A 17,458-nucleotide genomic window follows, 5' to 3' on the forward strand; every position below is an offset into this window, starting at 1 on the left:
ACAAAATTGTATAAATACAACTTATTTTTTTTAAAGATTACTTAATTGACTGACTTTGTTGTCATAAAGAATAGAGTCCCAGATTATGTTTTAGATTAACTGAAATTACATAGTAAAGTTAAAAACGACTTATAAGTTCAATAACATTTGCAACCACAGTGGGTGACTATGGACCTCGAAATAGGATCAGTCTGAGGGATAACTAAGCACTTTAACAACTTTTTTTTTTTTTTTTTTTTAACAAAGATCAGTTGCTGTAAAACATTTAATAACCACTTTACTATAGAGTGAGCAAACCCTACTGGCCCCAATCAATAATTCCTGCACCAAATTCACATTTTTGCATAAAGCCATCCATGTACATGGGCCATACTTTCAAAGTCTAATCCAAATGAAGGTACTCTGTGCCACCTAGAGGACCTAGTAAGCAGACAAGGCAATACTTCACTGATGATCCTTTACATTAAAAGTTAATGCATCACAAAGCCAAAAGAAAAAAAAAAACATTAACAGCTAATATATAATATATGCATAACCTAGGTTATGGTTGGTTACATCTGTTGCATATGGGGAACATACCTTATTTTAAAGCTCTGTTGCTGTTTGAGATCTTCGAATGGTGTCCTGCACTGTTTAATACGTCTTATCCAAAACTAAATTTCACAATCAACGGTAAGTCTCTTCAAAATCATAAGAGTGTGGGGAAACACCATCTGTTCTAATAAAAAATATTGAAATATTTTTTTAACTTCTGATTAGTCGCACAAAAATTGCGAGAAGTCTTAACATCGTAAAGGAACCTATATGCATTAAATTGAGGGAACAAAATGCCTCTACAATCCCATAAATCACTATATGGGAATCTGCTGGTGAAAATGTGAATCAAAGCAGCCAGCTGTTCGGGGCGCTGTAACACAGTTTTCAACGAGCAAACAAACAAGAAATGACAGAAGTTGACGTTATATATCACCAGTTAGATTTGACGCTAAAAAAATATAATGTAAAAGATGAAATGGGATGCTCAAATATAAACAAACATTTTTATCAATTTTCATATAAATCAATAGTGACCGATGGTAACCCCGGCGTGACGTCATGTCAGCCTCCAACGCGCGCCACCCGGAGTCAGCCAATGGGAGTGCAGAGAAGCCGTGCCTCTGCCATGACAACGCTTTCCATCACTTCCGGGATGAGTGCGACGACACCGGCGCAAAAGAGCGTCAGTAACATACAACGACCCAGAAAGAAACAACAATTCGTGTAATATATTTACCCCGTTGAGTAGCAAAAATTACCTACAATAACTACTTTTCTCCCATTTAAATGGGATACTGAGAGTCTGACTGAAGCAGCGGGATTATTTAGAAGGAATCAGGTGAGTTTATTGTCTGTATTGGTTGTATGGTATGGTGCAGATGCGCGCTGAGAGGGTTGATTTAAAGATTAAAGACACAGATATATAGAAAAAAAACAGACGATTGTTTGATGGTTATTACTCATGTATGAAGATGGTTTGCATGGTCTGACTGCTCTCAGCTGCTGTTGGAATGTAAGATATGGAATGCATCGCAGTGCTGAATCTGATAATCTATCAGGCCTCTTCTGATCACCATATGAAGGAACAAACACACACACACACACACACACACACACACACACACGCACACACACACGCACACACACGCACACACACACACACATACATACATACATACATGCATGCATGCATACATACATACTTACATTATCATATTTAAACATCTACAGTGCCATTCATAAGTCTGAATCCACTTCATTTTCCATTTCATATGATTTTCGATCTCAAATTATATTAATAAATGACTATCATAACAGTTTTATTGAAAAAAAATTATTAATGTGTAATGTCCCTCTTTCTCTTTAATGACAGCATGCACTTGAACTGGCATGGTCTCCACAAGTTTGTGTAAAACCTGATGATTCATGTTATCCAGCACGATTTGAGAATGTTCCAAAGAGCGTCTTGTGTGCTTCAATGGAAGCTTTTTGTTCAAAAGAGTTAATATGATCAATGTCACACAAATGCTTATTTGATTTTGTGACCTAGAAAGACTGCAGAGTCTTAAGTATTTCTTGTTTATTATATGGCATAATTTTTTTTGTTTGACTTTTTTCAGATTTAAATTATTATTTAGACATCAGTTTTAAATGGCACTGAATTGTTAATGCATGCAAACTTAAGCACATTTCCATGCTCATCATAACACACTAAACTTCTGTAGCCATGACCATGCACATATATGCTGCGGTCCCCATTATTTGGCTAGTGAGTATTCTGATCTTATCATTATTTCCATGCACATTTTGGAACTCCAAAACATATAAACTTGAATGCTTATTGGATTCAATCATTTTTAGGTGGTAACTATTTGTGTAATGAGGGAGGGTGTGGCGAAAGCGACTAACATCTTATATCAAGGTGTTCAAAATTATTAGGCAGCTTCATTACCTCAGGTAAAATGGGCCAAAAAGAGATTTAACTGACACTAAAAAGTCAAATATTGTAAAATGCCTTTCAAACGGATGCAACACTCTTGAAATAGCTAAACTATTGAGGCATGACCACTGGACAATAGTCAACTGGGCCGCAAAAAATGCATGGGGAAGAAAAGGCGCAAATTAACTGCAAAAAAGACTTTAGAAGAATTAAACTTGTAGCAACCAGGAACCCATTATCCTCCAATGCTATCATATTCCAGAACTGCAACCTACCTGGAGTGTCCAGAAGGACAAGGTGCCAAGTGCTCAGAGACATGACCAAGGTCAAGAAGGCTGAAACACGACCACCACTGAATATATTCAGAAGTTGAAGCGTGAAGATTGGGCAAAGAAATACATGATGACAGTTTTTTCAAAGATTTTATGGAGCGATGAAATGAAAGGGACTCTTGATGGACCAGATGGATGGGCATGTTGCTGGAGGAGGGGTACTGGTATTGGCTGCTATCAATAAGGATGAGGTAGTTGGACCTTTTCGAGTTGAAGATGGACTGAAACTCAACTCTCAAACCTACTGCCAGTTTCTGGAAAGTAATTTCTTCAAACAGTGGTACAGGAAGAAGTCCTCAGCATTCAAGAAGGCCATGATCTTTATGCAGGACAAAGCTCCATCACATGCATCCAAGTACTCCACTGCTTGGCTAGCCAGCAAGGGCCTCAAAAATGCCCAAATAATGACTTGGCCCCCTTCCTCACCTGAATTAAATCCTACTGAGAATTTATGGGCCCTTCTCAAATGTGAGATTTACAGTGAGGGAAGACAATACACCTCTTTGAACAGCATTTGGGAGGCTGTGGTTGCAGCTTCAGCGAAAGTTGATCAAGAAACCGACAGACTCCATGGACATAAGGCTTGCAGTTATTGAAAAGAAGGGTGGTCATTGAATATTTTTGAAAGGCCAAAAATGTTATTTTATTATCATTTTGTGTTACTAATTGGTTGCACCTACTCTAAAATTGAGAATAAACAGTTGAGTTGGGAGAAATTATTTTTGTAATTTAGTTACCTAATAATTGCAAACACATATATTCCCATGAGAAAGACAAAACTCACTTTTTCTTTGTTAAACATTCAGGTTTGAGGTTCAATAACATTTTGGATTGACTGAGAGTATTGTGTTTGTTCAACAATAAAATGAATCCTGATGAATATAATTTGCCTAATAATTGGGCATGCAGTGCACACTGACACGTGCATGCACACTAAACACATTAGTGCTCTCATGTCACCATGACACACTAATCTCTCTTTCTCTCTCTCTCACACACACACAAACAAAAACACAATCTCACACACACTAATCTTGTACACATGATCTATCACATTTCTTAACACAGATTTTCTTCTGTTTGATGGAAAGGAAGATGTTAGATCAGTCTATTTCATCATCGGAAGATGTGTTGCAAGAATTGGGTCACTGAGCTGTATTCTGGTGGCATGGGACTGCAGTTTGTTTTGAGTGATTGGTAAAATAGTAGATTGACTTTGTTTTTAGATAATCCCTGCAGATTAGGACTACTATGGATTGGAGGTTACCAGCAAGTATTAGTATGTCTACCAATGCCTTTGTCATGAAATTGTTTGAATGGCCATCATGCAACTACATTTTACATTTACGCATTTGGCAGACGCTTTTATCCAAAGTCACTTACAGTGCATTTACTACATTTAGCATACAGTAGCATTTACTACAGGGACAATCCCCACCCACATAGCAACATGGATTTAAGTGCCTTGCTCAAGGACACAATTGTGGTGGCTGTGGGGATCGAACCAGTGACCTTCTGATTAACATTTATGTGCTTTAGCCCACTACACCACCACTCCACATAATATTACATAATATTAGTTTATGAAACTACAGAACTTGAATATATATAAGTAGTCTTTTAGACCAGATATTGCTTTTGGTCAAAGCATGAGAGCAGTGCGACCATTTTAAAAGCTATACACACTTATACTTTCCAGGTGTCTATGAATCTAACAGACTGCACATTTAAATAAAAAAGGTCTTGATAAGTCTAAACATTTGGGGAATGTATTATTTGTTGACTGATTTTTAACATATACGCCTTTATGTGACACAACTAATGTTAGTAACTCTCAATTTTCTGTATGTAGATACAATCTTTGGATAGTTCACTAAAAAATGAAATTTCTGTTTAAATATAGTAGTTATTTACTCATTTTGCAAGTTTTTCCATAACCCGTGTTTGGCTTTATTTCTTCCATGGAACACCAAATGAAATATTTTGCATGATGTCCAAGCTGCTCCTTTCTATACAATGGTAAATAAATAACCAGTGGCTGTCAAACTGCAAAAAGAGCACCAAAAGTAAGACATTGAGGGGTTTGATTTATGACATATTTTTATTTTTGGGTAATATATGCCTTTAGCACTATAAATGGTCCTAAACGAGATGCTACAACTTTTACAGAGTGTTCAAAGTATTCAATGACAACATTTAAAAAAACATCAAATTTACAGGGAGGGAACATGCAATATTAGAATGTGAAAGCTGAAACTAACTGCAATCTTTCACAAATACTGGTTTAATAGTTTTTTTCCTGCTTTGTAGGATATGCAGTAATCATTAGCCACATTTCCACTATGGATCCTTTTCACACTTCCCCTTTAACGAAGCAGAAGTCATAATAGTTGGGTAAACTCATCTGTAAACCCTTTCCCTATTACTGTTCTAAAGCCTGTTTTAGGCACTTTCCCCCGGGACTAGTACTTTCAGTCATTTTCGCACTTAAGAATCTATAGTTTCTCTGAGCAGTTTTTGGGGGATTTTTATCTCCTACTCTGGATTAGGTACTTTGGGGGCGTATGGGAGACTGTGGGAGGTGCTGAGCCTGTGATTGGTCAAAAACATATGATGCACAAAGCATTGAGAAAGGAGAGGAATCCATACACTCCATTTGTAAACAGCTAGCTGCTAGCATGCTACTCAGAAGATTTTACAATTCCTTAACATAAATGAAGTAGTCATTAGTAATCCAGGTGGGTGTGTCTGAAAGGCTGACTACAACTGACAGGTACTGCTGTTCTTTCATTTCGGCAAGCACTCGTCACACATGGTGAGCCACAAAAAAAAAGGCTGTGATTTGTGTGGGGGAGTTTTTGGAAAAGGGAACAGATCTTTCTCCAAAGGATTTGTTTCAGTTTGAATCTCCGATATTAGTGGTTACTCAACCCTTCCTCCATTTACTGGTTCCTCTTCTGGCACCCACCCCATGATACTAAAACTACATTCTGAACCAGCAGACAGGTTCATCACTGCCCTTTAAGGCTAGGGTATACTTCGTTTTAGTTTACTTTGAATACTCGCTGTTCTGTCTCGTGCATTGTTGAGCTCTCAGCCTAAAACCGCAAACCCACACGAATGTGTTCCGACGCATGAGCAGTATGACTGCTTTGTAACTCTGTTTTAGCGCAATCAACGGCAGACGCATGTGTTGATGACACAAAGATGTGGATTCGAAATCACCCCCATCCACTATAGGGGTGGATGGGGGTGAGTTTACCTATGAGTTTACCCAACTATGCCCTATTTCAGGTGTCGGTCTTTTGTAGTAGCATCCGAATTCTGAGTGAACTACTCATTCTTACCCACAATGCACTCTGATTTTGACTGTACATCGGATGTACACTTGACAATGTTTTATTGCCCATAATCCACCGCAGGGAGGACTGACGAGCAAGGAGAGAGAGCGTGCATGCGGACGAGAGACTGTACCTGTACCTATGATGGAATTTGTGTCACATACCTGCACATGGAAAACCGATGTATACTTTGGCCTTACATTTTTGCATTATTAATAGTCATGCTTGCATTAACACAGCATTAATATTGAATAAACCAGGCATTGGAACTGTGGTGGGATGATGTTGCATAGTGATGAAAGATCTGGGCTCCTATATGAAAGGTTGTAGGTTGGAATCATGAGCTTCATAAGCTTCTTGAGTTATGAGCATTGTGCCCCTGAGCAAGACACATTTTACTCTTAAGGCATTACAGTTATAAGTGTACTGCTGGTCACTTTGGAAGTGTCTGCTGAATTACTATATCCTTACTAAATTGAATTTAGTTAAAATGAAAATAAAGAGGATAGACTAAAGCCATATCAGTAGCTCTCTCTCCCTTTCTATCTGTTTGTGTGTAGGTTTGTGTGCATGTTGTCGCAGTGCAGGTGAGTTTAGATCAGGTTGCTAAAGGGAGATTATATTTTTTACATGAGTTTGGATGAAGATCTTCACTGCACTGGCAGCATCTCAAATGGCTTGTAAACTAGTGCACCTCAAATTCACTAGATCATCTTATTATTTGCTATTATTACCTTAGTTTTAAAAACAAAATAGTGAAAAACGCAATACTTACACACTGTAACAGTGATAATACCAACTAAAAACACAATAATAATATTTAAAAAGAGAGGGACAGGCCAACGTGGAACGTCAGCAGAAGAGAGAGAGAGAGAAATAATAATAATTTACTAGAATTTTGGCCCATTCCTCCAGACTGAACTGGTGTAACAGAGTCAGGTTTGTAGGCCTACTTACTCACACACTCTTTTTCAGTTCTGCCCACACATTTGCAACCGAGCTTTAACTTTATGGCTGATTTGAGATGTTGCGTCAATATATCTGCATAATTTTCCTTCTTAATAATGCCATCTATTTTGTGAAGTGCACCAGTACATCCTACAGCATTACATTTATGCATTTGGCAGATGTTTTTATACAAAGCACAGAGCCCTTGTTACAGGGACAATCCACCCAGAGCAACCATGGAGTTAAGTGCCTTGCTCAAGGACACAATGGTGGTGGCTGTGGGGATCGAACCAACAACCTTCTGCTTAACAGTTTATTGCTTTACCCCACTACACCACCACCACTCCATTGGTGTGCCTTACAACATGATGCTGCCAACCCCATTACTCATGGTTGGGAGGGTGTTCTTCAGCTTGAAAGCCTTTGTCGCTGCAGGTCGCCAGTGGCTGGCGTTAGTGGGCTTTCCCACTATTCCATTTTCAAGGAATGGCATCCTTGAATGTTTATAAATGACATTCAAGGATGCCATTCTATTGCTGTTGACAGCGAATCCGTTTTCTTGCCGCTAAAAAAATAAATGGAATCAGTACATAAAATGCTTTATATCAAAGATGAACGAGAATCAAGGCATGCTCTTTGCTATAGCGGCTGTTTATCTGTGGCGAAAATGCAAAAGCCGGTCTGTCTGGGTCCACAAAACCATTCAATCTCTGAGTCAGCACGGTGAGTACCACCGGCTGGTGCAGGAACTGCGGCTGAATGAAGTCCGGTTCCAGCAGTACTTCAGGCTTGACAGGACCCAGTTTGATGAGCTGCTGCAGAGGGTGGGTCCCCTGATCTTTCCATTACTGCAGGAGCTGAGATAGAGAGAAGGATCTCATGAGCTCCACCGTCTTCTCTCGTATTGGCTGTCGCTCCCGTAAGTCGCTGTTCATTTGAATAAAGTAAAACTTGTCTCAACTTTGTCGCATCGCTGCCCATATGTGGTCACCAACGGTCGCGACAGCTCGTGTCTCCGGAAGTCGCTGTGCTCTCGTTGAAAATGAATGGGATTGTGTCGCTGTCTCGTGCGATGTCACTGGCAGTGTGAACGCAGCTTAACCTTTTTCCTCCAAGTATAACTATGGTCATTATGGTCAAACAGTTACATTTTTGTTTCTTCAGACCAGAGGACATATATCCAAAAAGTACGATCTTTGTCCCCATGTGCACTTGCATACTGTAGTCAGGCATTTTTATGGTTTTGGAGCAGTGGCTTCTTCTTTGTTGAGCAGTCGTTTCCTCCAGCATCTTCACAAGGTCCTTTCTTGTTCTAGGATTATCTTGCCCTTTTCGCACCAAACTATGTTGATCTCTAGGAGACAGAATGCTTCTCTTCCCTGAGCGGAATTATGGCTGCGTGGTCCCATGATGTTTATACTTTCGTGCTATTGTTTGTACAGATAAACATGGTACCTTTAGGTATTTGGAAATTGCTCCCAAGGATGAACCTTGAGAATGACTTGTGGAGGTCAGCAATTTTATTTCTGAAGTCTTGGCTGATTTCTTTAGATTTTCTTGATGATCATGTCAATAATGTCTGAAAAAACTTTTTGTTTTGTTTTTGCTGTATCTCCCAGCCCTACTGTAAATATTACATAATTGTACAGGAGTGATATATTTCTGTATGTTATTGTCATTATTTCATGCATCCATTTAAATTGAGCTTTTATTGTGCCATGAAATTGAGTTAAGCCCTTTAAGTTTCTCTGTCTATTTGAGGGTTGTTTCTCACATCCAGATAAGCCAGCCTGATCTCCCAGTGTATTCGGAAACAGTAGGTTGATTTTTTTTCTTGAGCTAAATTCATACTGTGCCTACCGAAATTTGAAGCACTGCCCCCATGTGCGAGGAATGTGTGAGCTCCAGTTTCCAGGTGAAATAGCCAGAGAGGGGTGCCAACATTTACATTTACGCATTTGGCAGACGCTTTTATCCAAATCGACTTACAGTGCAATTATTACAGGGACAATCCCCCCGGAGCAACCTGGAGTTAAGTGCCTTGCTCAAGGACACAATGGTGGTGACAGTAGGGTTAGAACCTGTGACCTTCTGATTAACAGCTCTGTGCTTTAGCCACTACGCCACCTAATATGGGATTTTAGATACACATTTTAGATGGGGAAAATTCACAGATTACTGATTTGGAGCCAATATAGCTCATTTTAGAACTGGAATAAAAACAGACCTTTTCTGTGTGGATTTTGCACCGATATGATTAAGCAAATACTCAGAAGGCTGCTTTCTTAAACAATTTCTTTTTATCAAAGAATATTTGACATTATTATACATTGTCAAAAAATTCTAAAAAATTTACAAATATGAGAAAATTTGAAAATAATGAATAAATAAACATCAGTACTGTATGTTCAGTATCAGTCAGTAGCTGACCATTTAAATAAAGAATAAATTAAAGTTATAGCGTAAAGATAACAGTGTAGCATGAAATCAATTTAAGTGTTGACAGGCACAATCCACCACCGCACTGTTGTCTGCTGAGCTGCAAAAAGATGCTCTGACAAACTATATCTGGCTAACAGCAAACAGGTATGATAAACATGAGTGACATGGTTGTCACAGACAGGGTTAATGTTATATTAGTCATATTGAAAAGGGAAAATGATGGGGTCATTGTTTATTAACTTTCCAGTATGTATTTCACAAACTAGTTAGCAACTTACCGTGGAGACACCGCTTAACTCTGCACTGTCTGCAGAGCCACCGTCAGCTGAAATCTGTAAACAGTGGAGTTGGAGCACGCTCTGCTGGACAAACTACATTATAACACCAATTCTAAATAACCCCAAGCATTGTTTTCTGCATTATATGTTCTGAAATAAGTTTTCATATCGGTAAACATATACGCGGATACCGATATATCTTTGAAAGGCTAATATCAGCCAACCGATAGCTCTACCCCCAAACCCCAACCCTTAAGTGTCAGTGGAGTAAAAATGTAATGTGAGATGCAAAATGGAACCTCCATATTGTGCTTGTCACTGAATATGCGAACAAGATTACTTCCTAGTTTCAATTTGAACCAGTGCAAAAATGTCTGAAGGGAGATAGCGCTTCTCACTAACACTGGCATAATGTAGCCGATTTCTGTTAAGAGACTGGAACATTTGGAAAAAACAAGCTAACTTGTGTGTGGTCATGTTGCACAAGCATTTCGCTACATGGCCATTTGTTTTTATGGCTTTAAACTGCAAAAAAACTGCAGTTTTAATTAAAATAAATTCATTGTATGACTTGTATGTGCTGCACAATTCGAAGTGATTGAGCGCTCATTTGCTACACACAAAGCATGAGTGATGTTCATGATATGGTGCTTTCTGTAAAAATCACACTATGACGTTTCACTATTTTTATTTGATTAATTGTGCATTCAAATGTTAATTTTTATCCCAAAAATGTCGAATTCTTTGATATTCTGTGTTTTATAGTCAATTCCATCCTTATGACTGGATTCCGAAATCATAGGGCCCTACATCCTTGAAGACCATTTATAATGTAGGTCAAGGTTTGGACCAATTCCCATTATACATTTTCACTCTGTTTCTCTGGCATTTATAAATTGGCTGTTTTTTATACTCTTCCTTCAAGACTTCTGTGTGTATATTCATTTTGTTATAATTGGCTTAGGTGTTAGGTTTCATATGTTAATGAGTTCATGGTTATTACATCACTGATTTCTGAACAACAAATTTTTGCAGCTTTCATAAATGGTCTGGGTGGACTCAGGAGGGATCTTTAAAGTTGTGAATTCTGCATAGTGTATTGAACTTGTTTTGAAAATTTGCATAAACAGTTGTGTGGGCCTCTTCCTCGCCCTCATCTGTGACATTCCTCTTTAAGAAGAAGCTATCACATCCATGTGCATCCAGTCTCCTGTCAGACAGGAACTGGGATTTCAAGAGACTGATCTCACAGTGAAATTGGAAACATTAGATTGATTTTTCTTTAGCTAAAATCTGTCTGTGCTTACAGAAATTTGAAACACTGCCCCGTGTAGCCAAAGTAGTTTGTGTTGTTGGGCATATGGGCACGTGCTCCATTTTCCGAATGAAATGTCCACGGAGGGGCGCCAAAAGCAAGTTGCGAAGTGAATATTTTTTTATATATAATTTTTTTTTGTACAGGCTGTAATGCAGTGAAGAAGAATGCATATTTTATAAACTGTACCCCCAAACCTAAACCTTAGAGGGGAAAAACTTAACCTCCTAGGTTTGCGCGGTTTATTGGTACTAATGAAGTATCGTGATACCAAAAAAATGTTAATGGTACGATATCACTTTGAAAAATTTCATTTTGCCAAAAATAAAATTGCTAATTTTTTAAATATATATATATATATATATATATATATATATATATATATATATATATATATATATATATATATATATATATATATTGTTTTATGTTTATTAAAGCTGTATCATGTATATGTATCAATTTAATTAAACACCATTTGATCATAACATTTAATTAAAACATTTAACATGGAATCCAAAAAAATGTAAACGGAGAACACATTTGTATCTGCCGACTTCCTGTGTGATCATGTTGATTTCAACAAAACCATTGAATGCTGTCTGCGATTGCTTCACCATACTTAACCCTCACAGAGTGCTTGAGGCCAATGACTTAAATGTAAGATGTTTATCAGAGCAACATTGTGCTTGCAATCCATTCACAATTAGTTTTTTGTAAGAAGCACTTATGAAAAGTTCTTCAATAGTTCATGTTGCAATATGTGAATTGCAATACAAGTCTAAGGTTTTGTTTCATTATATCTGCCTTTTGTCAGCTTGCTTTCTAAATATTATAATTGTAGCACAAACTATGGTTCCAGTAATGCCCAGGACATGGGTTTGATTCCCATAAAAAATATTAAATGTATACCTTGAATGCATTACAAGTCTCTTTGGATAGAAGCATCTGCCAAATACATAAATGAAAGTGTAATAACCATATTGGCATTGGTCATTGAAAACCCCTTATTGGTTGACCACTACTCCTCACCATGTCTCTTCTAATGGTACCTGCGATTGAAGCTCCAAGGTGCACTGAGCAGAGAATGCATTGCTGCTGGACAGCTAATATTTGAGAACATTCTGGTTTGTTGACCTTCCTTCAGAATATGGATATATGACAAGGATGGAGAGAAATTTGTGGCTTGTGTTTTTCCCAGTGAGGGAACGGGAGAGAGGCTATTTCCTTGCATTATTCTCCTCTTGTTTTCTGTCATTGTGCAAAAGTTTTGTTTATACCAGACTGAACAAAATGAATCCTCCTAGTGGAGCTTTGTAGTGTATTTTGCACTTAAGATCCTGTTCCATTTCAAACATCATTTCTAAATTCTGCACTTTGAGCATTCTGTCATAAGGCTGAGCTGAAATTATCATGATACTGCAATTCGTTTTTTCATGATACCTGGGATCCTTGTAATGAATGCATTCATACAATTTCCTACAGTTCAATAGCAATAACTGACACTAGCTGTGTCCAAATTTGTGTATTGTCAGAGTATGTACTGCATTTGTTGAAGAACGTACTTCTCGGCCATTAAAAGCATATGTTTTTTTAGGTATGCAGGTGAGTATGAATACATTCTTGGACATACTTCATACAGGAACATGGGCATTGCCTGAAAATCTGAATATATAATGTAGTAACAACAACAACCGTGAAAAGTAAAATTTAACCTCAAGGAACAACATTTTGTTAATCTTAGCTTGGAACATTAGAGATAATATTCTTGTGATAATTCACGTATCCCGGTGAGCCCATTTCACTTTCACTGCTTTGGCAGTGGGAACCTTACTGCGGTCGAACCTTACTTTTTTAGCTCCTGTGTTTAGATAGTGACTACAAAAATGGGACAAATTCCTTTTATGCACCTTGAAATTTGAAACACTTGTTAAAAGTTTCAATGGGCCAAATTTATTGTCTACATTAAGACCTATTTTTATTATTATTTACCTACAGGAGAGCTTGTCCTGTGTCCCAGGAAGCTTTGAACCCTGTCATAGCAGGAAGCTGGGAGTGGGACAAGGAAATGGAACAGGAGGTTGCAACTATCAGCCAGCAGGTTTGACAAAAGGGAGTAGAGGGGCAGAGGATCATCGTCTGTACCATAAAGCACTTCAGGAACGAGAGAGGACAACAAGACCTTTAAAAGAGTAGAACACTATCAACATACTAGGACAAAAGGAAAGCGCAATACAAAGTGAGTGAAGGAAACAAATCAGAGGTATAGAAAATCAAACCTGAGTTACTGATGGCAAAAAATTACTAACTTGACCTCTCTCTCTTTATTCCTCTCATCCCCTCATGCCTTGTTCCTCAGGATGAAGATGAAGGAGGACATGTCCCCTCTCCTGCTGCAGGTCTTTCGATCGGTGGTCTGGGTTTATTCCGTCGTCACATTCCTGCCCTGGTATCTGCTCTCTGGTGCCAGTGCGAACCAGGCACGCGCCAAAAGGCTCAAAGCATGCTCAGTGAGTAGATCTGTTGGATTGATGAAGATCTAGAATAAGGATAGGTGAATTATTCTCGAAGTGTAGATCTAGATCAAGAAAGAGAAACATTATCTGGATTTATTCACACTAAATAACGACAAAGCTAAATGTGACATATAATGGGCTTGTTTGACAATTGTTATACTACTTAGGGGTCAAGCACCGAAGGTGTTGGCACCTATTGTATTCGTTCCATTACTTGTTAGTATTCTTCCTTATTTTAAAGTGTTACCAGCAAATGTTAATATGCTTCATTAGAACCATGATCTGAGGCGACATGCAAAGTTTGGTGACGGTACCACTTATCAGTCAATAAAAATTCAATTTTAACCTGTATCTTTTGAAAAGTTTCTCTTGAAATAATGACAGGTTGGAGTTAGGGATTCCTTGGGTCATGAGGTTTTCGACGACATCAGTTGTATTGGTTCTCCGACATTTTGAATTTAAATATAAAGGAATGTAACTCGTGAACACTATGTCGGATTTGAAAGGAAATTTTCTTTGACATCATGTTCTTAGGGTACTTAAGCAGTATGGAGACATTTCCACAAAGTGGTCAAAATTCTTATTCAATTAAATCCAAACTTGTTTTGTATCATTTCTTCCTTATACTAAATCTTCAGAAAGTGGAGAGAAATTTCAAAATGTGTGTTTTTAAAAAAATTATTATTATTATATTCAAAACCTGCATGAACAAAAGCAGTACCTCAGAACTATGTCTCTTTAGCACCTGTCAAGCTTGTGGTATTGTGGCACAGAGGTTGATGCGCCACACCCATGTGCCATGGAGATTGAAAAGATGCCAGTTTAAGGCCAGCTTGGGGAAACTTGTGAACCATTGAGAAATTGTAATGTACATCAGATCTGCTTTTGAAAAAATTATATCTTTAAATTGTATTTTTAATGGTGCAGGATGCATGCTAGGGCATTAATCTTGTGTTTTTCTCACCCAGCCACTATAAAATGATTTGCCCTGCCCACCTTAACAAACTCAGACACCAAATGGTCTTTATTTGAATACTACTTAATGTGCTTTTGAAAATTATACCTGAATTGAGTGGGGAGAGAATCCTTATGTTGTGCTATCACATGCATGCAATATATATGCTACTTGACTTCACTTTGTGATTGCTGTTTGAAGGTACATTGCTCAGCAACAACATTTTCTCAGCAATCATTTTGTGAACTGAAGATTTCATAGTGTTTAAAGCAATCATTCACTACACCAAATTATCTTTATTTGAATAGGGTGATGAACAGCATTAAAATGTCTGTGCACATTTTCAGACTGCTCTCTTTTTTGTTAATCCAGGTCTCTTCTATCATTTTACAGTATGTTAAAAATATGTAACAAAACACAGTTTAAGCCCATTTAAATGTCAAAAGTCCCCCTGTGAGTCATCATTGCTCTTTTCAGGTAAAATGGACCATGCGTACAGCTAAAATGGGCCAGTGAATCTGTATAGAAAAACCATTATTGTGAACAAAGAAATGTGCTATTATAATTTGATTAAGATTAAAGGTGCTGTATGAACACCAGGGCACTAATCTTATGCTTTTCCCATCCAGCCTCTATAAAATTATTTTGCCTCAGACAAATCCTTCAGCATCACCATCAGCTCATTTTTTCTTTAATGTAATTTTTATCTTACACACTCGGTCATGGCATAAAGTTCTAAAATCCTTAAATTGTACTTGGTCCCTTAATTTCTGCATGCAACCATATTGTAAATTAAAACTGTTAGAAAATATGTTCTCTAATTGCTGTTATTAAATGATAAAATGTCTATGTCTTTCAAATGTAATGTTAATTGCCTATTAATTATGTATTTATCCTCAGAAATGCCCCAAACTTTCCATTTAATAGAGGTAATATGAACCATAATAGCACTTTGTATTGGATCAGATTGAAATGGAAATAAGCAGTATTGCCCATCCCTGGCCTAGACTACATGAAAAGAACATTTGTTATTAATTCAGTGCATGAATAACAGGCCGTGATGTACCAAAATAAATAAAAAGTATTGTACAGCATGAGATTAGCGGAGGGATTTGGCTCTCATTACTTATCGGCATCACTTAAGTAAATTGCAGGTACATTTAGCAAATAAATGCTAAAATTCTCAGAATTATGCAGTGAATCAGGTGGGTTTGTTCAGGGACTTTGTCCCAGTTTATAGAGCGCAAAAGTAGGGATCTGTCCATAGAAAAACAGATTTTTTTTTAGCAATTGTTTTTTAGGTTCTTAATCGATAGACGCCACAAGTACTTTTCTTTCTTTCAAATCAAAGTTTATGATGTTATGTAGTTTTTTTGTTGTTGATGTTTGTTTGTTTTTTATGAATGGGGAAAAAATGCTTCTGGAACCAAGACCACTGAAAATGTTGGTTCTTCACCATTGGACCAAATGTTTCTTGTTTGCAAAATGGTGCTGCTCTGTACCAATCCATGCACGTTGGCTCAGCTATGGTTTCTATTTTCATTTTGGTGCTGTGAAATCAGGATAAAATGGACTGACTGTGCAAGTGACCAGTCGTAAATTGCCATTTCACTACAGGCGTTTGAACAGCACGGTTCTCTATCCTGAGAAGGATAGCTAACCATGCTGAGAATTTGGGCCGGTAAAGGTTTAAATGTAATCGTACTGTACTGAACCATGTTCAAGTGTAATTGCTATTGGAACCGCCACTCACCACGATCATAACCCTTCGGCTTATAGCGGTTTACCCAAACCCATTTTGTTGGCCCATGTCAGCCAAATGGCTCCAGATGTTTCCCCTTGATCTCATTTTGCTATCCTGTGCTGTGTGTCATCAGGTGAGTGGGAGTCCTGCTGGGCCGTACCGGGCGGTGAACAGTCAGCAGCGGTTGGAGTCCCTATTGCACGCAGGTGTGGATACTTTGGATAAAGTGTTTGAATATGCTGTAGTTCACTTCCCTAAAAGAGACTGTCTTGGCACAAGAGAGCTGTTAAGCGAGGAGGATGAAATCCAACCAAATGGCAAAGTCTTTAAGAAGGTGAGACGCACACTTCACACTCGCCGACTCATATCATCACATACTTGGTGGATTTGGTCCTTTGTTCACACTTTACACAATTTCAAATTTATGATAAAATCATATCTTGAGGACGGACTGTTCGCACGGTGGTCAAATCAGATATTTTATTGAGTAGTGTGTAGTCAATATCCAATATACACTGATCAGCCATAACATTAAAACCACTGACAGGTGAAGTGAATAATATTGATTATCTCATTAGGCAGCAAGTGGACAGTCAATTCTTAAATTTCATGTGTTGGAAGCAACAAAATTGGTTCTGAGTGACTTTGACAAGGGCCAAATTGTTAAGGCTAGATGAGTGGGTCAGAGCATCTCCAAAACGGTAGGTTTTGTGGGGTGTTCCAGGTATGCAGTGGTTAGTACCTACCAAAAGTGGTACAAGGAAGGACAACAGGTGAACCGGCGTCAGGGTCATGGGCGCCCAAGGCTCATTGATGCAGGTGGTGAGTGAAGGCTAGCCCATCTGGTCTGATACCACAGAAGAGCTACTGTTGCACAAATTGCTGAAAACTTAATGCTGGCCATGATAGAAAGGTGCCCGAACACAAAGTGCATCGCAGCTTGCTGCGTATGGGGCTGCATAGCCGCAGACCGATCAGAAAGCCCTTGCTGACCCCTGTCCACTGCTGAAAGTGCCTACAATGGGCATTTGAGCATCGGATCTGGACCATTAAGCAATGGAAGAAGGTGGCCTGGTCTGATGAATCTTCTTATAGTTCATGTGGACGACCG

At 38.3% G+C, this 17,458-nt stretch overlaps 1 protein-coding gene across 1 annotated transcript in view; it reads left to right on the forward strand.

The window, feature by feature from the left end:
- The first annotated feature begins 1,208 nt into the window (after nt 1-1,208).
- Nucleotides 1,209-17,458, forward strand: part of LOC127648633 (fatty acid CoA ligase Acsl3-like) — a 36,090-nt gene continuing 19,840 nt past the window's right edge. Inside the window, exons 1-4 of the mRNA XM_052133325.1 lie at nt 1,209-1,375; nt 13,131-13,371; nt 13,492-13,642; nt 16,481-16,681. Of these exons, the coding sequence (XP_051989285.1) occupies nt 13,493-13,642; nt 16,481-16,681 (351 nt within the window). The 5' untranslated portion in view covers nt 1,209-1,375; nt 13,131-13,371; nt 13,492. The remainder of the gene's footprint in view (nt 1,376-13,130; nt 13,372-13,491; nt 13,643-16,480; nt 16,682-17,458) is intronic.

Source organism: Xyrauchen texanus, chromosome 9, assembly GCF_025860055.1.
Source record: "Xyrauchen texanus isolate HMW12.3.18 chromosome 9, RBS_HiC_50CHRs, whole genome shotgun sequence".
Classification (NCBI taxonomy): domain Eukaryota; kingdom Metazoa; phylum Chordata; class Actinopteri; order Cypriniformes; family Catostomidae; genus Xyrauchen; species Xyrauchen texanus.